This window comes from Ceratotherium simum, chromosome 36 (genome assembly GCF_057802395.1).
Source record: "Ceratotherium simum simum isolate JZ-2026a chromosome 36, ASM5780239v1, whole genome shotgun sequence".
NCBI lineage: Eukaryota > Metazoa > Chordata > Mammalia > Perissodactyla > Rhinocerotidae > Ceratotherium > Ceratotherium simum.
The window spans coordinates 27,562,337-27,584,497 of record NC_141935.1 but is presented as its reverse complement, the minus strand read 5'-3'; the positions used below and the strand labels follow the sequence as shown (position 1 = coordinate 27,584,497).

The 22,161-nt window shown below is 39.4% G+C and overlaps 1 protein-coding gene across 6 annotated transcripts in view; it reads left to right on the top strand.

Annotated features, from left to right (window-relative positions):
* Positions 1–22,161, top strand: part of RGS7 (regulator of G protein signaling 7) — a 607,861-nt gene that overhangs the window by 546,651 nt on the left and 39,049 nt on the right. For all 6 annotated transcript variants that reach the window (XM_087424463.1, XM_087424464.1, XM_014794685.2 and 3 more), the window contains one exon: positions 20,841–20,915. In XM_087424463.1, the coding sequence (XP_087280589.1) occupies positions 20,841–20,915 (75 nt within the window). The remainder of the gene's footprint in view (positions 1–20,840; positions 20,916–22,161) is intronic.

Below are 22,161 nucleotides of genomic sequence, written 5' to 3'. Positions count from 1 at the left end.
GCCATGCTGTGGAGGTGACCCACATACAAAATAGAGGAAGATTGGCACAGACGTTAGCTCAAAGCAAATCTTCCTCAGAAAACAAAATTTTTTCTTTGTAATTTTCACATTACTCTTGTAGGGGGGGAAATAATTTTCCCTCTACTGTTCTGAGTTCTTAGCTGAGACCTCTGTAATAAAAGACAGATTAAGAAGAGGAAAACAAACAGAAGTCTAGTGACATTATACTTCATGTATACATGAGAGGTACCCAGGGAAAAATGAGGAACTCATCGAAGTAGCTGAGAATTCAGAACTAAATACCATCTTACTAGGGAAGGGGGAGAGGGATGTAGGCCTCTTAGGAGAAAGTAAATTATTTTTAGGAAATATGAATGGGACTTTGGAAGAAAAGATGGGAGATATGATAGCTTGTGACAGTCTGTCTGGGTGTGGTGCCTTCTAGTCTCCTCTCCTGTGATGAGTCAATCTTCCCTGGTTGAGGAAACTCTCAGGGAAGGAATTTATGACAAGTGAGTTTCTTTCGGAGGATCTGTCTTTAGACTGATAAGGGGAGTTCAGAAAACACTGTTTTTTACGTGCCTACAGCTCAAAATTATCAACATGCCAAAGCGACATATTTTGGCATAGATGTTTTACTACCCTTCGCTCTGTTGGGTTGGCATTCATGTTAGCCCCATTTCACAGATAAGGAGACTGAAGTTCAGAGATATTGAGTTTGGTTCTGTTTTCCTCTAGGACATTCTCCTTTAGGAGCCAAGAATGAGCCCGGCTCTTCTGAACTGTAGCCTTGTGCTCCTTTCCCTAATCCAGCTGCCAGTCAAAGCCAGGCCCTGAGGTTAGCGTGACAGTTCTTGAAAGAAAGCAATTGAGATGAGTGAGTTAGGACATATAATAAACCAAGGAAAAGGAAAGATATAACTTGTTCAATGAAACAAACTTAATTAAAGGTAAAATATAAAATAGGTCTTTTTGAGGGTTATGCCATCTAGAAATTTCATACCACAGAGTAGAATTATACTGGAAAAATTTAAGATGAAGGAAAAGGTAGAAAACGAGCAGTATTATCATTGGATACTAGAGAATCCCAGCACAGTGAGGAAATGGATGATGAGATAACACAGGTAACAATGGATGATGAGATAACACAGGTAACAATAGATGATGAGATAATGCAGGTAACAGAATGGGAGAAAGACATCATCTGTCATCTGGGTTGGAGAGCTCAACTTCTGCACCACAATGTTTGATTTTAGTATGTTTTTATGTCTGCGAAGGCTACTTTCCCTCACCCCTACTCCACTTCTCACTCATGGTTCTTCATTTTAGATTTTTCTTAGTTATTTTACCATATGAATTTTGGAACCAATTGTCCAGCATCAGAAAAAAAACTTTTTGGTATTTTAATTGGCTTTGTTAAATTTATATAAAACTTGAGAAAGTTAACTTCTCTATGAAGTTGAATCATCCCATCCATTTGTTCATATATACTTTTGTGTCTTTCAGGAGTATCTTAAATTTTCCTCATGCAGCTTTTACATACCTCTTGTTAGGTTTGTTTTTGTTTTTTTTTAAAGCTTGTTATTGTTGTTATAAATGGGTTTTTCTCTTCTATTTTATCTTTTTTTAAAAAACTGTGTATATAATTAAGAAAGTGGACATGACTGGTGTCTTAGACAGGTGCAATTTTCAAACATTTTTGTTTTAGTACTCCTTTTTAGTCCTAAAAATTATCCAATTAGTGTACCCCAAATAATTTTTGTTTATTTAAGTTTTATCTATTGTTGTTTACCCTATTAAAAATTAAAACTGAGAAATTTTTTAAATATTTATTTGTTGATTTATTTAAAATAACAAGAAGCCAATTACATAATGAACGAATTAGTACAATTTTAACGAAAAATGCACATATTTTAAACGCCAAAGGAAAATTAGTGAGGAGAGTGGCACTATTTTACACTTTTGCAAATCACTTTAATCTTTAGCCTGATGGAAGATGTCTGCATTCTCAGGTCTGCTTCTCCCATCAATCCATTGCTGTATCATATGTCATATAACCTCTGGGAAACTCTGCTGTACACTTTTGAGAGAATGACAGTGAAAAGACAAATAATGTCGTAGTATTTAATAAAAATAATTTTGATCTTGCAGAACCCTTGAAAGAGAACTGCTGGTGTAGAGTGTTGTTGGTTTTTGTTTCACTTTTTTGAGTAGGAATGATTGATGCATTTTTTCTAAAGCTTTTTACACTTTTTCTCCTTACATCTATTAATCATATGTGAATTCTATTAATGGATTTCCTAATGATGGATGATGCTTGAAATCCCAGAATAAACGTCACTTGGTCCTGTGTTGTTTCCTTAATGTGATATTGCATTTTGTTTGTTTTTATTTATTGAGGATCTTGGCATTGTCATTCGAATGTGAGATTGGCTAATATTAGATTTGCTTTTGATTTCTGTAACAAAATCTTTATTGTAAAGAATAGCAATGGTATTAACTTAAGGTGTTCTTTTCTGTGATTCAGAAAAGCCTCATGCAGAGTCGCGTTATTTCTCTAATGCATGGTGAGAGGTTAGGGTAGAGCGAAATTTATCATGATCTAAATGCCCAAATGATGGATTTCATAAAGCTCGACAGAGGAAAACATTGTGTTTCTCACTCCTATTCCCACTCCTCCCACCATGCATAAGCTCTTCACACTGCGGCTTCTCTCCATTTATATTTTCCTCTCTCAAATGCTGAGGGCTTGTGGGGAACAGTTGGATGTGGTGCATCAGGAGAGCAACTTAAGCTAATAAAAAGACTTTGCTCAAATACCAACTTACTGCCAAGGTGTGTGATTTTACTAAATGTCTTCAAGTCTCAAGCCCCTGCTTTGTTAACCATGCGTAATAATATCTACCTTGTAGGTCCATTGAGATAAGATATGTAAATCACTTATATGTACCTGTCACATAGTCATTGTTTATTAATTGGTAAAATTATTTCAGCAATCATGTTTTCAAAGGGAGACAAGAATGCAGGCACAAGGGAGTGCAGAAAGGTTGGCAGACAGATTTGACCTGGTATAATCAAGAGAGACATTTGGGAATCAGAAAAGCCAGTTTTGAAGTTTGAAGCTTGAGTAAATGTATCTATTGCTTCATAACAAATTACCCCCAAACTTAGCAGCATAAGACAACAAACATTTGTTATTTGACACAGCTTCTGAGGGTCAGGAATTTGGGAGTTGCTTTTTTTGGGTAGTTCTGGCTCAAGATTTCTCATGAGATTTCAGTCAAGGTGTTAGCCCGGGATGCAGTCATCCAAAGGGGCTGGAGAATCTGTTCACTCACATAGTGGTTGGGAGGAAGCCTCAGTTCCTGACCGTGTAGACCTCTACATAAGGGTACTCAAGACATGGCTTCCTCCATGACACTGCAAGATAAAAAAAAAGAGCCCCAAGTCAGAGACTGCCATCCTTTATAACCTAAGCATCATACCATCACTTCTGCCATAGTCTGTTGTTCACACAGACCAACTCTGCTACACAGGGGTGTGACTACCACGAGGAGATCATCAGGGACCATCTTGAAGGGTGACTACCACAGTAGAATTGGGGCAATGGAAAGAATTTGGAAACTGGGTGGAAAAGAAGAAACTAGGTCAGACCCTAGCATGAATAAAATTTCTGTCATTGCCGCGGGTGACAATGCAAATGCTGATGGAACGGTATACCTGACAGTAACCTCTCTGCAGGAGGCAGAGACAGAGAGCTCCAGGTCAGTGGAGGAGGGCTGACCCTACACTCTTCTCACAACTGTGCCAGGTGGTTTCCTTGCCAAAAACCCAGAGAAAGAACATGCAGAACTAATTCCCAAACTAAAGAATGCCTCTCATTACCCATATTAACATTCAGGCAAGTTATTTAAATTTTCTCAACTTTAACTTCCACGTTTTTATAACAGAGCTAATGATCTCTCTCACAACATTGAGCAAAGCAAAATTTTAAAGATGAATATGAAAGCCCCTTATATAAATGATTTTTATTACTGCCAATGAAATGACAGGCATAAGGTAGTAACTGTCCCCTATAAGAGGACAGAAACCTGGCCTCACTTCCCCCCGACTGTATTCAACCCCATGCCAGGCACAGAGTGGACACTCAGTGGATATATTTAGAATTCATGAGTGAATTAATAATACCTGCTCTCCCTCTCCCCTGCATACAGTCCTTTTGGATGACACTAAACACATTGGCTTAGTTTAGAAAGCACAGAAGTTCTTCTGTCACAGAGCTCTGATATTTGAACCAACCAAGGCATTAGTGACCAGGTCCGAGCCAACAGAACTTTGTCAGCTGTCAAGAAGCTCATTGATTTCTGGCATTATCCATGCACTCTGGGGACCCAGCTGTTCCAGCTGAGCCTCTGTTCAGATGCACATTATTCCACTGAAACACAGGTGGAATGGGTGTGTGTTTCCTCATGCATTCCTCTCTACACAATGTAGGAGAGCAACAATACATGTGGATTACTGTCATTGACAATAAGCACATTGGTTAGAATCTTTATAGTCCTTTCTAGTTACAAAAGTTTTTTTTTTTTTTCTGTGAGGAGGACTAGCCCTGAGCTAACATCTGATGCCAGTCCTCCCCTTTTTTTCTTGAGGAAGATTGGCCCTGGGCTAACATCCATGCCCATTTTCCTCTACTTTATGTGGGACGCCGCCACAGCATGGCTTACCAAGCGGTGAGTCGGTGCGTGCCCAGGATCCGAACCTGCGAAGCCCGGGCCGCCGCAGCGGAGCGCAGGCACTTAACCGCTTGCGCCACCGGGCCAGCCCCCAAAAGTTTTTTACAGTCTTTAGGTTACTCATTCTTTACAGAGCCCTTGTAGGGTGAGTAATGATTGTCCTTAATTTACCAACAAGAGAACGTAAGACGGAGGAGTTGAGTTTTGTTGACTATTATATAGCTAAGACTCAAATCCTTACTTTTGTCTAAAAGTCAAAACTATTTGCTCCACAATCCCGTGCAATCTCTATTAAATAGTATGCCAGCTTTCTTTGTCAATTCATAATGCACATCAGGATATTTTCATTGCATCAGGGCTGGATTCATGCATTGGATTTTTATTTTATGTTAGTGACATGATTATGTAAGGGCAGAAAACTTTGCCCTTCTTCCCATCTAGGTTCTTTGGCTGGTCTAATAATTACATTGTCATAAGACAGATTAACAGGAGAAAAATTTCATTCATACAGGAGCCCCATATGAATATGAGACTTCATGGCAGTCAGGTAATTGATGTTTATATATCGTCCTGAGCTAAGGAGAAGGGGGAAGGGGATAAAGGGTCTGGGGTCTCATAGAGGAGGAAGACAATTCACAGGGAGCTGAGAAGACCAGATGTTTGGTAAAAAAATGTTTGCCGTGCCATAAAGATAAGTCTTTTGGATATAAAAGTTATTTTGGGTAATAACTCTCTTCCTGGTACAGGCCCTCCATCTACATTCTTTTAGGCAGTTAAAGGGGAGGTAAAAAGCTCTGTCTGAGTCTGTTGGTCCCTGAGTGTCTTCAGCTCAAAATAATGCACCTGCCAAAGTGGCACATTCTGCGGTGGCGTATTCAGCTCCCCTTCAATTAATTGAATTTGTATTTGTTAGATGGTCTACAGTGCCTTGCACATCCGCTTGATCTCTGAGGCAGACAAAAGGCAGTATATGTGCATTGTCACAGCACCTCGGAGAGGTGGCAAATAATACCAGCCATGCTAGGCTGCTGAGAAAGAGCCACAACGTGGAATGTGCTGTGTAAGTGCAACGAGTATAAAACCTAGAAATACCTGTGTCTGATTCTGGGCTTGAACCAGCAGCTATAGGGTTCTACTGAAGAGGGAGAGGGGGCTTTTAATTTTGTACTGTGTGTATAATTTGCATGCATAATTTTATGTGTTCATTTGAACTTAAACAGGAGCAGAACTTTAATATATTTTCTAATATCTCCCTTGAAAGGTCTTAGTGATATTCCTAGTGTAACTTTTGGCCTTGTCAGTTTTGTGATGTCCACAAGAAACAGATTATGTTGAAGTCAATAGGCTTGATGCCGATTTCTGTCCTTAACTGTCAAATTGGCCGGTACTCATGATGCTGCCTTCTCTGTCAACAGTCCACGATCTCATTACTGATTCCTTTAACTGTTTTAGAAAATCCAAAATGTGTTAATCTAAATTTAAATCTTTCTTTTGTGTTATGAAAAAAGAACAGCATTTCTGTCTATTATTCTGATCTGTTCCTTTAGATTGAAAAATATTTTGACAATGTGGCTATCATGAGCCTCTCTGAGTAAACTTGTTCTTTTTTGCTCCCTGGCTACATCTTTTATCCTCTGTCTGCTCTTTCTAGCTTTAAATAGATTTAGAGATTCAGTGTCCTGTTATTATGTAATATCTGATGCTATTTATGTGAGCCACGGGTAGGGTGAGAATAAAAACTCTGTCTTCTCTGTTATTAAGTTGGCGCTTCTATGGCCTATGGGTTGGCAACTTTTCAAAATGATGCACCCAGATTTCTGTCCTGTTTCTATTAAAATGGTGAGGATGTGGATAGTGTTTGGGGTGATGCTGAGAGTGAGGCCCTGAGGGCCAACAGCCAACTCTCAGGGAGGCAGATAGAATATTGGTCTCAAGTACTGATGGTATCTTGCAACCACTCGGGGGCCTGGGCAAGCGTCGAGGAGGAAAGGAAGGCTTCTAGCTCCGACGTGCTGCTGAGAAGCCAGCCTCATAGACCATTCCTACTAAAGCTGGAGTAAAGTTCTATTTGCCAGTAGAAAGGGTCAATAGTTAATCTCTTAAATGCAGACAGAGAAAGAGAGTAAATGATGCCAAATGTTGACCATTGAAGAATCTGGAAAAAGAGACTATGGAGTCATTTGAACCATTCTTGCAATTCTTTCTTTAGGTTTGAAATCACATCAAAGTAAAAAGTTAAAAACATGTACACACACACACATACACACACACACACACACACGTGAACATAGCCTGTAAGGGGGTGGCTAGGCAAACAAAAGTGGGCTCAATCTGCCAATCTTCTGACAAGACCAGCGTGAACTCTAATTGCATAGGAAGCAGTTATTATTTGGGCTTTGTTTTGTTTTTTTTTTTTGGTTCGTTTGTTTATCTCCAGATACACAAATTGTATTGAAAAAAAGAAAAAGGCTGTGTTCTCTTATCTGTTTCAAATGAACTTTCTCCTTCTTGAGAAAAATAATTAAATCAAAATTTAAAACGATCAAAATTCATAAGAGCAAAAGTAAATCTCTCAAATCCAGAAAGCTCTAGAAAATTTCTCCTCCACTCTGCTGTTTCCCTCTCAAAAATTTTATGTATGTCCTCCCAATCAAAAATTGGATTTGTCCAAACCAATCACATTTCATTATCAGAAACTCCCTCATAAAGACGTTTGTCATTGTATATTTTCAAATGTTAGCAGTTAGCCCTTTGGGAAGTGAAACACTGCAGCTGCCCTTAAGGACTGACCCTCAAATGCATTCGTCTGGTGCCTGCCTTGACCTATCTGAAGAATTTTGAACTGAACTGAGTTCTGCACCCTTACCCCAACCTCCATCCTCTAACTAGTTTCACAAACGTACTTACTCGCTTGTTTATTCAATATGATATCTGGCCTTAAGTTGCTAATATTTCTTTGTTTTTTGCTTTTCTTCTATTCAATGTAATTCAACCTGTTTTTAATTAGCAACTTCCTCAAATCTTGATAATGTGAGAGCATGGAGGAAAGACCCAACCCTTCTTTACCTCAAGTTATACTGCTAATAATAATAGCAGCTGACATGCGCTTCATGTCCTCTGTGCCTCAGGAATGATGCTAATCCCTTACACACGTTCCTTCTTACAACGATGAGTTTGGTACTATCACTCTTACCTTCACTATGTAAGAGGAGACACCACGGCTTAGAGAGGTTGCTTCAGTCTTCCAAGAATATGCAGCCCAAGATCTTAACTATTTTGTAGTCATGACATTTTGTTCTTTTTATATTTGAGTAACATTTTTAAAAAGTGGCATAACCCTTTAAACACGTGACTTTTTCAAAGATTCCCTACATTCTAAATGCACCACAGATGGGACTATTTTAGGGGAAAGCATGCTGCCCATTGCAACATGCATTGAAGCTAAGGTTAAACGACTTGCCATACAAGCTGTCAGAAGAAATCATGAATTGGGAGCTAGGTTTGACCATACTATTGATGCCTTCTTTCAGTGTGCAAGTCTTGGATATTATGCTTCAGTAAAAATTAGGTTCATAGTGACTGACCTGTGTAGTTTATAAAATATTTATGAAAATCAAATTAGGTAATGGCTATGGTTGGAAAATGATAAAGAACTCCATGATATAAGAGCTATTATTACTATCTTTATTTTTTTATGGCTTTACATCTTGAATGCAGATTTTTTTTCATAGGGGGTTTTAATCTTAAATTCCATAATACAGAGCAATGGAGAACAGTGACATCACAATGAGTCCTTTGGCAATTAAGCTTTTTTATTTTATATCTACAACTCACATTTTATTTTAATTTAATTTTTTTGAGGTAATGTTGGTTTATAACATTATATAAAGTTCAAGCATACATCATTATATTTCGGTTTCTGTGTAGACTACATCATGTTCACTACCCAAAGACTAATTACCATCCGTCACCATACACAAGTGCCCTTTTACCCCTTTTGCCCTCTTCCCTCCCCCCTCCCCTCTGGTAACCATCAGTCTAATCTCTGTCTCTATGTGTTGGTTTGTTGTGGTGGTGCTAAGAATACTTAACGTGAGATCAGATCTAGAGCTTATTCATCTTCCTTAACTCAAATGTTATGTCTCTGATTAGCAGCTCCCTATTTCCCCTTCCTCCCAGCCCCTGGCAACCACCATTCCACTCTTTGATCCTGTGAATTATCCTATATTAGATACCTCATAATAATGGAATCATATAGTATTTGTCTTTCTGTGACTGGCTTATTTCACTTAGCATAATGTCCTCAATGTTCATCCATGTTGTTACGTATTGTAAAATTTCATCCTTTTTTAAGCCTGAATAGTATTCTATTATATGTATTTACCACAACTTTTTTATCCATTCTTTTGTCAATGGACATTTAGGTTGTTTCCACATCTTGATAATGATGAATAGTGCTGCAGTGAACACAGGAGTGCTAATATCTCTTCGAGATTCTGATTTCAGTTCTTTTAGGTAAATACCCAGAAGTGGGATTCCTAAGTCATATGCTTGTTCTGTTTTTAATGTTTTGAGGAACCTTCATACTGTTTTCCATAATGGCCGCACTCTTTTGCATTCCCACTAACAGTGTGCAAGGGTTCCAATCTCTAACAACGAACTATCTGAAGAGGGAATTAGGAAAACAATCCCATTTAAAATCAGCACAAATAAAGAATAAAATACTTAGGAATGAACTTAACTAAGAAGGTGAATGACTTGTATATTAAAAACTACAAAACGTTGATGAAAGAAATTAAACGAGACACAAACAAATGGAAAGACATCGCGTATTCATGAATTGGATGACTTAGTAGTGTTAAAACACACGTTTTTTGAAAACCCAAAACTGATTCATGAGATGTGCTGTTGTGTCATATGTTGTTTTATCTTAACTCTGCTGTGCCCTTGCACATCCAGGTGAGGAAAATGCACAGGGGCACAGCTTTTGTTTGTCCTCAGATGTTTGTAGGTCAAAATGGAGACAACTTGAAACAAAATTACAAATGCAGGCACAGAGGAGCTTGCTCTGTCCTCATCTTGCCTTCTCTGAAGCTGAGCATTTGTAAATTCCCAGTCTCCTCCTGTTTTTTAAGCACCCAACCCCCATAAAATCTGGAAGCAATGTGCTATCAGCGATTTATACTTATCAACCGATGAACTAATTATATTGCAAGGGGGAAAATGTTTGAGCTAAATTTTCCTGTACCAAAAATGTGTCTTTTAAGCCTAACTGAAGAATTAAATCATATATTTCCTGTTTAATACATGTATGATAATAATGATAGATGATAACCAATTGGCTTGGAGGTTAAGTTATAGGTACCGATATTCTCAAGCACACACACACATACACCAAAGAGCAGTAAACACTCATTTTGTATCTTTAACATGAGCAATGTTCAGAAAAAAACAATAATTTTGTAAAATCTATGATTTGTCTCATTCATTCACTTATTCATTCAGTAAACATTCATTAAGCACCTACCAAGTACCAGGAAATTTCGGTCTCTGGCGACAGATATTAAACAAGACAGACAAAGTTCCTGTATTTGAGGAACTTGTCTTTCAGTGAAGAAAGACAGAGTAAACAAACAAATATGATATACAAGAACATTCCGGGTGGAGATAAGTGCTCTGATAAATATGCAAACAAGGCGATGTGATTGGGAGGGATGGGGGCTATTTTAGGCCAAGCAGTCAAGTAAGGCCTCTCTGAGACCCAAATGGCAAGCGTCAACTGTACCATACCTGGGGAAGGGGTGGAAGCTAATACAAAGGAAAGAAGCTGGCACATTCGAGGAACAGAAAGAGGGCAATGAGGTTGGAGTGAAGTGACTAAGGGCAAAGAGGTAACAAGTGGGGCTGGAAAGGCAGACAGAGGCTGTTGACACAGCACCTTGTAGAAGATGGCAAAGGGTTTGCCTCTTATCCCAAGAGTGATGAGAAGTGTTCGGAGGTTTGAAGGGGAGAGTAACGATATAGCTGTGGTTTTAAAAGGTCACTCTGGCTGCTCTGCAGAGAATACCTTGGGGATAGAGTGGAGAAAGCAAGACAGGAATGATGAAGACAAATCAGATCCAGGTGGGAGATAATGGCAGCAGGGACAAGAGGGGTAGCAGTGAGGATGGGGAGAAGCAGATAAATTTAGGATGTGTTTGGAGGTGAAGTTCCCAAGACTTGCTGATGAATCAGATGTGGGAAGTAAGGGAACGAGAGGAGTCAGTGACGACTCCCAGCTCGTGGCTTGAATATCTTGATGGATGGTGATGGCATTTACTGAAAGGGGGAGAGCTGAGCAAGGAGTAGGTTGGAGACGAGAGAAATTAAGAGTTCTGGTTTGGACATTGTTTGCTCTTTTTGCGAAACTGGACTAAAACTGGTGCTGGGTCTGGAAGGCTTTTCCCACAAGAGTCTGGGTGTAGAGCAGAGCACATCATTATTCACTTTCAGGAGTTGAAGGAGATACTGCCTTGGAATGCTGCCCAGTCACTCACTTCACTTAGCCTTTCTTCCCACCCACAGAGCACAGAATGAATTTCCAGCTCCCATTCTTCATGTCACTCCCATCTTAGAACTCCAGATAAATGTTTGATGTCGTCTACTCTGATCCACTTAATTAGCTTGTATAATATTTATGTCCTCATAAGTTTTCCAAAAGATAGTATGACAACTTGTCTACATTTCATGTGTCACAGTTTTTATACTTCCTACCTCCCATAGCTGAAAATCTAATTCTATCCAAAACTCAGCCAAGAAATAAACTCCAAAAGTCTTAACCAAAGAAACTGTTAAAACCCCCACACTCTAACTCGCATTCTTTGATTGGTTCATTTGCTAAAATGTAAGACACTGTGTGAAACTAACATTTGTATGGTTTCCTGACCACTGACAGAACCCAAGTAACAAATTAGAGGATGATGGGGTGGTGCTGGAGGCAAGGATGCAGAGAGCAGCAAAAGTGATAACTGACAGGGAGAAGGCAGAGGCACTCTAAAAGTGGCATAGAATGGTATAAAAGCTCAAAAAATATTAAGAGTTAGGGCCATCTAGCCACAGAGGCATTACTGTCTTAATAACAGCAAAATAAGTGTTGTTCCCTATAATGACCTTGAATCAACAAGATTGCATTCCTTTGTATATAACTGTGTGAGAATGCAGGGATGTGTGGGAATTATTTTAGGTCTCTTTCCTAATGGTGAAAATAAAATAGTTTTGACTCTAACTGATAAATAGGTAATCTGGAAGATAACTTTATGTGAGTCTCTCTTTTTTGACACCACTGGATAAATAAAATACTTAACTTTCTCTACTTTTGGAAATTAAGTTTAATGCAACAGAGCGTGTCTTTGAAATTGAGCTTCTTTATAGCAGTCTTGCTAAGCCGAGGTGTGTGTTACAGGCAGCCTTTCTCTGTCTGGCCTGTAAGGGGGAGTACACATCTTTTCCATTCAGGAACATATGACTTAGGAGCCTCCCAGATCTGTTGTAATACAAGGCTGTTGAATTCAAGGCTGTGATGGTAATTCAAGGCCAATTCCAATATACGATGATTTTCATGAACTTACCTGTCATTTTGTAGTTGTCCCATTGTTATCCATTATAACAATCATCATAAACCTTTTGAACTTACTGTGAGTTATTTATACTATTAGGAATTTTATTTGGTTCTCTTCACCTGTTACAGCACATCATTAAATCACCACTACTAACAATAGTAATATCTACAAAATTAAAAATTATTTTCATCAATTCAGTAACTGATCCATTCTCCTACTTTTTGGCTCTTAACTTTCATCCTGGGGAATTTGCATTGCCATCAGAGATCTAGTCTAGGTTTTATTCCTTCATTCCTACATTTGAAAAATACCTTAAGAGTTATAGTCAAAATTTTAAAGTGCCCCAAATCCCGGGACTCCCCAGTGTATGGCAAGTTGGAGCGTGTGTGTTAAATCTAAGAGGGGTCTTTTTGAAAAGGGGGTTTTTTTGAAAATCTTTGCATGTCCTCAAATTGCAACCAGCATTTTGTAAGTAAAAAAAAAAATCATAGAAAGAGAGGGAGATCAGTCACTCATGTGCGTGGCAGGCAAGTGTAATAGAAAAGAAATGTCCATACCCCTCTGCCTCAGGCCTCTATCTCTTCCTCAAGGAGCTCATATTTTATTCAAGGTAGGTATGACAACTCAGCCTCTACTCAGCGATTTTTTTTATTCCAAAGCAGTTCTAGCTGGGAATATTTTAAGTATTTTGAAGCTGAACATGAAACATGAGCGGTGCCAGTGATCACAAAGAAGCTATAGGCAAAATTACTCGTTAAAGTCCTCTCAGTAGCTTCCTGAGAACTGTGACAGTCTGTTCATACTGTGCCTGCATGAAAAGGGAATATCATGGAAGGATGAACAGACAGCTCCTAGATGTTAAGTGGAACTGGTCTAATTTCAACCAGAGCAGATTAGGAGAATGTGGTAGGACTCACTGGAGAAGAACTTGTGGAAGTGTAGCAGAGGCTCTGAGTAATGGGAGGCTACTCCACCGGGCTCTCGGTAATTGACCGTCAGATGTTAATGTTGCACCTTCAGTGAGATGTTCATATTGCCAATGACAATGCAAAAGGGCAAAGACACAAAAGGACGGGCCAGTGACAGATTATTGTACAAGGATTTATGTTGGAAATATTCTGGGTCATGAATCTGGATAGCCACTGCATAAGAGCTCCCTCCAGTTGGAGAATTCAGCACATACTAAAATTGAATGTAAATACTGTCCAGGAGCCATCCTTGATTCCTCTCTTTGTTTGCATTTGTTTCTCTCCCAGGCTTCCTTGTCTCGGTAAATGACACACCTCACCCTGTCGCCATAACTAGAAGTCATCGTTGACTATTCTCTTCCCTCCGCATGCTCCTTGACCCAATCCATCAGCAAGTTTTATTGATTCTAGCTTCAAAATATATTCCAAATCCAACACTTCTCACCACCTCTGATGCTGAGGTACAGATTCCATCACCATCATCTCTTGCCTAGATTATTGCAATAACCTTCTAACTGGTCTCCTTGCTCCCCCTTTTGCCCTGACCCCACTGTGATAATTCACTCCTAAGGTACTCACTACTCCTGAGTGAGCTTTCTGTTAATAGACTTTATTTTTTAGAGCACTTTGAGGTTCACAGCAAAAATGAGCAGAAAGTACAGGTAGTTCCCATATACCCCCTGCCTCCATACACACACAGACTCCCCCACTATCAACATTATTCACCAGAGTGGTACCTTTGTTGCAATGGATGAACCTACATTGACACATCATTGTCACCCTGAGTCCATAGTTTAATTAGGGTTCATTCTTGGTGTATGTTCTGTGGGTTTGAACAGATGTATAATGAAATCTATCCACAATTATAGTATCGTACTGAAGAGTTACACTGCCCTAAAAATCCTCTGTGCTCCACCTGTTCATCCCTCCCTCTCCCCAACCCCTGGCAACCACTGATCTTTTTACTGTCTGCATAGTTTTGCCTTTTCCAGAGTGTCAGATAGCTGGAATCCTACAATGTGTAGCCTTTTCAGATTGGCTTCTTTCACTTATTAATATGCATTCAAGTCTCCTCCTTGTCTTTTCATGGCTTAATAGCTCATTTCTTTTTAGCACTGAATAATATTCCATTGTCTGGATGTAGAACAGTTTATTTATCCATTTACCTACTGAAGAACATCAAGTTTTGGCTGTTATGATACAGCTGCAATAAACATCCATGTGCAGGTTTTTTTGAGGACATAATTTTCAACTCTTTTGGATAAATACTAAGAAGTACAATTGCTGGATCACATGGTAAGAGTATGTTTAGTTTTGTAAGAAGCTGCCAAACTGTCTTCCAAAGTGGCTGCACCATTCTGCATTCCCACCAACAACGAATGAGAGTTCTTGTTGCTCCAAATGCTCTCTAGCATATGGTGGTGTCAATGTTGCAGATTTGGGCTGTTCTAATAGATGTGTAGTGGTATTTCATTATTGTTTTAATTTGAAATTCTCTAATGACATATGATGTAGAACCTCTCTTCATATACTCATTTGCCATATGTATATCTTCTTCGGTGAGGTGTGTATTCAGATCTTTTACCCATTTTTTTAATTGGGTTGTTCATTTCCTTATTACTGAGTTTTAAGAGTTCTTCGTATATTTTGGATAACACTCCTTTATGAGGTATGTCATTTGCAAATATTTTTTCCCAGTCTGTAGCTTGTCTTCTCAACCTCTTGACAGTATCGTTCATAGAGCAGAAGTTTTTAATTTTAATGAAGTCCAACTTATCCATGATCTCTTTCATGGATTATGCCTTTCATGTTGTATCTAAAAAGTCGTGACCAAGCTCAAAGTCACCTAGATTTTCTCCTATGTTGTCTTCCAGGAGTTTTATAGTTTAGCATTTTACATTTAGGTCTATGATCCATTTTGAGTTAGTTTTGGTGAAGGGCTTAGTGAGTTTTTAAAATATAAATCATACCACGTCGCTTGCCTGTTTAAAACCTTCCAGTGATTTCCACTTATGTTTAGGATTAAACCAAAGAACTTACCATGGTCTACAATTTCTACCTAACCTAACCACCTTCCACAGCTCCAAGCTGTCATGGTGCATTTCCCTCCCCTCTGCTACAGTATCTTCCCTTCTGCCTCTTGGTATTCGGAATTCATTCATGGCATACATTGAAGCAGGATTACATAACCAAGAATCTGTAGCCAGCAAATAAGATTGAGTAGGATCAAATGAATAAATATTATAGAAGAGGGTGAATGGGAAGAATTCCAGGGTAATTGCCTCAAACAACTTCCTTAGTTTGTATGTAGCACTTAGTAAGTGGATAGGTCAGCAGGGCTGAAAAGATCAGAGGCTAAATCAATTGGCAAGTGCCCAAGAACAGAAAGAAAAGCTTTAATTGGACCTTAAAAAAATATATCCTGAGATTGAACACTTTAAAATCTGTAATCACTTTACAGAAGGGTAAGGAATCATTCTAATTGAGGTACAATACATTGCAAATTAAATTTTTAAAGCTTGTACTGTGTTACAAAAGGACAGGTCTTTTTCAATAATTTAATTGTATTTGAACCAATAATTATATATATTCAAAACTGCCATTTTCCTAGAATCGTCTTTTTTAAAAATTTCCAGGAGTATGCATCTCTCTGTCATCTCTGTGTGTCACCTCATTCTTATATCTCCGTTCATTCGTCATCTAGGAGATGGTTTTGCCTGGTTACACATCAGCTGTGGTGATTGAATGTAAAGAGACTGTTTCCCATTACTGTCTCCTAGTGCTGCTCTCACTGAAGAGTCCTTAAACGTTCTCCCAAGTGGTCCTGAACACAAGTGTGCATTCTGCTACGACTAGTAAAAATGCATTATGCCATGCGAGGAACTAAATGGTATTTAAATTCTTGTAAATAAAATATCCAATAATGAAACCAAGAATTCCACCTCCTGCTTCACAACTCATTAAGACACTTATGTGAACACTATGGCAGTAATATTTCTCAATAATATGTTTCTTTTGCTCCTTCAGGAATGGATTCCAAGGCATTCATTTCTAGTTTAATAAGTAGTATTATAGTAATGTTACAACACAGCTTAGTTCTGCTGAACATAGATTCAATTTTGAATCGCTAGAAATAACTTATGATTCTTTTCTAGGCCAATGTAAATACCACTTAATTATTCCTTAAATCCAATAATACTATGTACTTATTGTATCTGGCGAATAGCACGTACTTGAACATTTTTATTGAATGCTGACTTGGTAATGGTAATGTTATTTATATCTTATTGGGAAAATATGTTCAGTAGTGCAGAAAACCAATTTATGCACATTTCCCGTGAATCTGGTGCCAGCTAGTGGTACATATTATATGTGCTTCAAAAACATAACTGCCTTCTTTAAATAACCAAGGACAGCATGGTCTTTTGGGGATCAAAATTGCTTAAAAACAAAATTTTTAAAAATATTGATCTGCCATGCTGGTGAAAACCAACAGAACCTACATAAGAATGGATGTATGAAATGTTTTCTTGTTGTGTAACACCCTGGGCCAACTTCTCAGCTCTGTGTTCCCACCTTGTGATGATTCACATGTCTGTCATCCTTATTATATTAGGAGATCACTGAGGTGTGGATCATGCCTTCATTTCTGTATCTCGCCGTTGATCACAAGATCTGACAATTAGATGCAGAAATAAATATTTCTTGAATAAATAAAAAAAAAATTCCACAAAGTATTGCCATATGACTTTCCCCACAGTGCCTGATTTCTGGGTTATTTCATGAGTTATTGAAACTAGGTCATGACCTTAATTATTCAGAAATACAGTAGACAACTTTGGGCTTCTAAGCTTTTCCAGTCTTCAAGAATCCCCTATTTAAGGTAGATATCAGAGATCTGTTTAACCATTAGCCACACCAAGAGGCTGTTTAGAAATAAAAGGAAGCTGGAGAGCCACTGAGACACGCATCCTAGGTCCAGTTTATTATTTTAACCATTTAGCCATTAGGAACAAATTTTGAACTGGCAGATTTTATTTGCCTGGGATTAGAGCAGAGTTATGGAACACTATCTTAGGGTGCAGACTCTAATAATCTTTACTGTTAGGATTATTGCCTTCTTATTAATTTGCTGATTAATGGTGTTAATAATTGGTTTAAATAGAACTTTAGACGTCTGCTAATGACTCATTGATTAAATTTAAAAGGCCATAGGGGCCAGCCCCGTGGCTTAGCGGTTAGGTGCTCGCACTCCGCTGCTGGCGGCCCGCGTTCGGATCCCGGGTGCGCACCGACGCACCGCTTCTCCAGCCATGCTGAGGCTGCGTCCCACGTACAGCAACTAGAAGGATGTGCAACTATGACATACAACTATCTACTGGGGCTTTGGGGGAAAAATAAATAAATAAAATTGTAAAACAAACAAACAAAAATTTAAAAGGCCATAATCTTTTAACTTTGAGGATGAAAATTCTAATTCTCATTGGGACTGCAGTCAGATATGTCCCTAAGAGAGGGGAAAAAAAATCTTTCCAACTTCGTGCCTTCAGTGGTTGACACAATTTCTGGGGCCATTTGTCAATGATACCTTGTATAAAGTAAGATCGATTTAGAATTTCAGCTTATTATGGAAGGAGCTTTCAAGTTCAATTAGTTCAGACTCCTCAGATGTGTAAAGAAAATACATTTTCTGTATTTTCCATAATTGGTCTATTTTCCTCTGAAACCCACTTGAAGGATAGGTTTCAATGTGTGTGCTTGGCAGGATGCAATCATTTAAATCACCCGTTAGATAACTCAGTCACTTTTGGATAAATGATCACCCTTTCGCTTTTCTTCCACCACTTTCCTCCTGCTATGGGTAACAGTTTGGGATATACAGGTTTTGTTGTTACGTGATCTCCTGCAGTGGCAGATAAGGGCCAAGCGTCAACACGGCTGCTTCTGGCTCCTTGCTGATTTCTGCTTTAGACACGTTGGTGGGGTCTGTTCCCAGGACTGCTACCATGAGGGTACCATCTCATTTCCTGGCACTCACTACTGGCGTTTGTGTTCCAGACATTTGCTCCCAGCATAAAATCCCTGCACACTGTGGCCTTTGTCCCAGCCTCAGGCTCCCATGCACCTGCTAATCCTTTCAGAACCTCTGTGCCGTTTACTACCGGGGCGTGCAACAAAGTCTGCCTCCCTTGCCTGCTGCATACGAGCCTTGGGAAGCATAATTTAAGGCTCATCTTTCCTGCCAGCTCCTGTCCTACTATAAGGAATCATGTTGGCTATGATCACACGTGGGGCTTCTTCTAGGTGAATGGGGCCACCAACCCACCCCCACAGTCACAGGCTCCCTCATACTTGCTTGGGCCTTTCTATCACTCCATCCACCCCCCTTGGGGTTTCTACCCAGAGGAGAAAAATGGGACACTTGCTGAGCTCTGCATCTTACCTTTATTTCTCTTTTTCTCCAGGTCATGGAAGGACATGCCTTCCCTTTCCTGTATATCAGATCCTCCTTATCCCCACCCCTTAATATATAGAAGAAGGTCTCTATGATCTATCTTGCCATCCTTGGCTCTTGATATGTCAGTAAGAATTTCAGTGCCTCCCCTTCTCTAATGGACTCAGGCTTGGGGGTGGAAGGCTGCAAGGAAATGGAAATTTAATAGGAAATGAGAACACATTGGTTTAATGTTTTCATAACATTATCTTTGCTACCTCTAGATCAATAGTTGTGAATCTTGGATACATGTTAAAATCACTTGGGTCTTTTAAAAAATACTGATGCCTAGATCAGCCACAAAAAAATTAAATCAGAATATCAGATATTGATCAATCTAATGCTGGGAGAGTTTAAGTGAATTACTCAGTGTCGGTAACTAAATATGTCCCACCCAGGTGGGTGTTCTTCCTTCCTCCTATACTGCCAATCAAACCGTGGTGCTAAACCAGCTACTCCTATTTCTAAATAGATGTGCACACCAAATTTATAATTTGTTTAATGTTTTAATACAGTGTGTGTGTGTGATTGATATATGTATATATATATATATTTTTTTTTTCACATGTAACCCATGGAGAAAAAAAATCAAGAAAACATGCTTTCCTCATTGACTTCTTTATCCCTTACAATATTATGGTGAAGTTTTGTCACAATGGCTGTGCTACCAGGAGAGGGCTCTTTAAGGAAATACCAAGAGAGAATCCCCTTGTTTGCCAGCGGTTGTGGAGAACAGCTTATTTCTTGAATCACACCAGTGCTGCCTTTTGCCCTTCCCCCCAACCCAATCCCAACTCCTCGAGAGCCTTTGTCCACCTTCATAGTTTCTCTGGAGCCACTGTCAAGGCTATCTCATGTTTTAATGATCTTGCAATCCGAGGGGGTAATACAAAGAGAAATTGAGCAGAGATGTACAACGTAGTACTTTTTCCTAGTACCAGAGATCCCTACAGCCTGTACCAAAACTTGAAAGGACAGGAAACACCATCTATGTAACTGCTAATTTTCAGTCACTCTTAAAGGGTAAGTGATATCTAAGGACCTTTCCAGAAATAAGATCCCATGTACATTTGAATCTCCTTTCTTCTATTTCCTGATTCATATTCTCTCTCCCCCACCTCCTCTCTCTCTTCCCTCTCCTTTCTTGTCTTCCCTTTCTCCCTCCCTCCTTCTTCCTTCTTCTCTCTCTCTCTCTTTTCTTCCTCCCTACCTCCTCCACTCTCCTCCTCTAAATACAAAAGAAGCTTTAGAGCTCTCTGTTTCTGTGCAACAGAACAATAAATCAGGCAAAATGATACTCCTGTGGTTGTCAGAGAGCCAGGAGCTCACGCTTTTCCTTCAACTGCCTCTGTTTTAAAGGGGTTCACCTGCCTGAGGGAAAGGAAAAAAGAAAAGTCAGGAATTTCTGGGGAGAAGCATGGCATATTGATTACCAGTTCCTTTCTTCATCTTCCTCATTTGAACCACAACCTCCATTGCACATTGTGTCTATGGAAAGCAAATATTCCCAGTCACAAGATTTCATGAATCATTGCAAGAAAAATTCACTCTCAGATTTGAGCTAGCTCCAATGATTGTAGTTGGGGACTTGGGAAGTTCCCAAGTTGAGAAGAAGCAACCGTCTAATAGCAGTGTCCCCTCATATAGAGAGGGTACACTCTGAGTGAGGCAGTGTGCAGGTATCAGCTGGGGCTAACACCCCATTTGGTCTCTGGATACCATTACTCTAAGTCAATGTTAAGTTAGCAACTACTAATATCAACAGCCACTTTCACATGCAAAGCCCAAGCGTTTCTTTCTCCGTTTTTCCTAGAAGTTATTAGAGAATGGTATGTGAAGTCCTTCATATGCAAAGAATAAGAGAGTGCAATATGTTTTATTACTGGCTACTGCTGACAGAAGTGGGTGTGGCCATTTGGAAAGAGCTGTCAGTGACTCATATCATCACAACATTTGCTCAGGTTCTGGAGAGCAAGTCCTTAACGCACTGATCCAAAACTTCACACCCAAAGACTCCTTTGTCTCTCTGTTTTTCCATTTCCAGCCTGGATGTGTAAATACCACCGAAGTGGACATTAAGAAGTCATCCAGAATGAGAAACCCACACAAAACACGGAAGGTAAAATCGACATTTGTTGTGCTGATCTTGGTAATGACTTGCACTATTTAGAGGATGTCAGTCATAAAAAACTTTTCTCCCACTTCATGGAGTATCTTCTAGTATCTTCCCTGTTTTTCCTTGTCACTTGACTAGAAGAAAATCTGGGAGTTCAAGCCCTGGTCTTCTGTCAGTCCCTCTCTCCTGAGGAAATAGTCCCATCCTGATTCTCCATGCCCAGGTCCCAAGGCACGCAGGGGGCTGTGACAGGACCGGTTCCAACAGGAGGGGAGTGAGGATGCTGAGGACCCCTCCTCTCTCCATCAGAGAAGAGTCATCAGCAGAGAAAGGCATCTCTTTCAGATCCCAGAGGATGAGGAACAGTAGATGGAGATTATCTGAGAAGAAGTGATACTGATGAGAGAAGGGCATTTTTAGAGAAAATTCTAAGGAAAAATGGGCATCCTAAAGATGTTTAACTACAGGTATGAGGACCCCCTTGTAACCTCAGAATTTTGTGACACAGCCGTGAGATAAGAGGTGTATTTTTGGTGTCTGTTATGTGAGAGAATACATAACAAAAAAAAGCTACCCAGAATTCAGAGACATTTTAAATAGTCTTTTGAAAACCTATAGCGGGGTAGTACCTACATATTTTTTAAAGTAACGTGTACACATAAAAGGCATTTTTATTCATTCCATAAAAGATGCTTGATACACATAAGAATTTCCATCCCGTAGCATCACTCTGAGGACACAGCCTAAGATTGGCACCACTGGATTAAAGCATTCCGCAGAGTTCAAGACCTTCTTTCCTATGGCTTTCTCCTTATGTAGCGATAGCGTTTTCCAGGGTATGTGACCCTGTAGTAGGCACTGAACATTTTTTCGTAGTCTTATTTCTTGTCGTCTTTGTCTTCCATCCCTAATAACATAAGCATCATGTTCAAAGGCCCCAATATGGTCCAGGTACCTTTTCTTTCTTTTAAGGCAGTTTACCTTGATGTTAGGAAAAGTGCCAGAAAACCCATTCAGATGCGGGGCTCAAAAGCTTTTGCCCCCAAGAACTCTGTGAGAGAAAAAGGCAAAGCCAGACCAAAGCAAGCCTGTCTCTGGCGACAGACCCTACTCAGTTCCTTTCATCCTCTGCTCACGGCACATCCTGAGCACACCGGGGACTAGCTTTCTGGAACAAGCTTCAAAAATGCAATCAGCTCTCCAAAAAGGGCATTAAGGCATCTCTCATACTTTGAATTTTGAAGAGTTA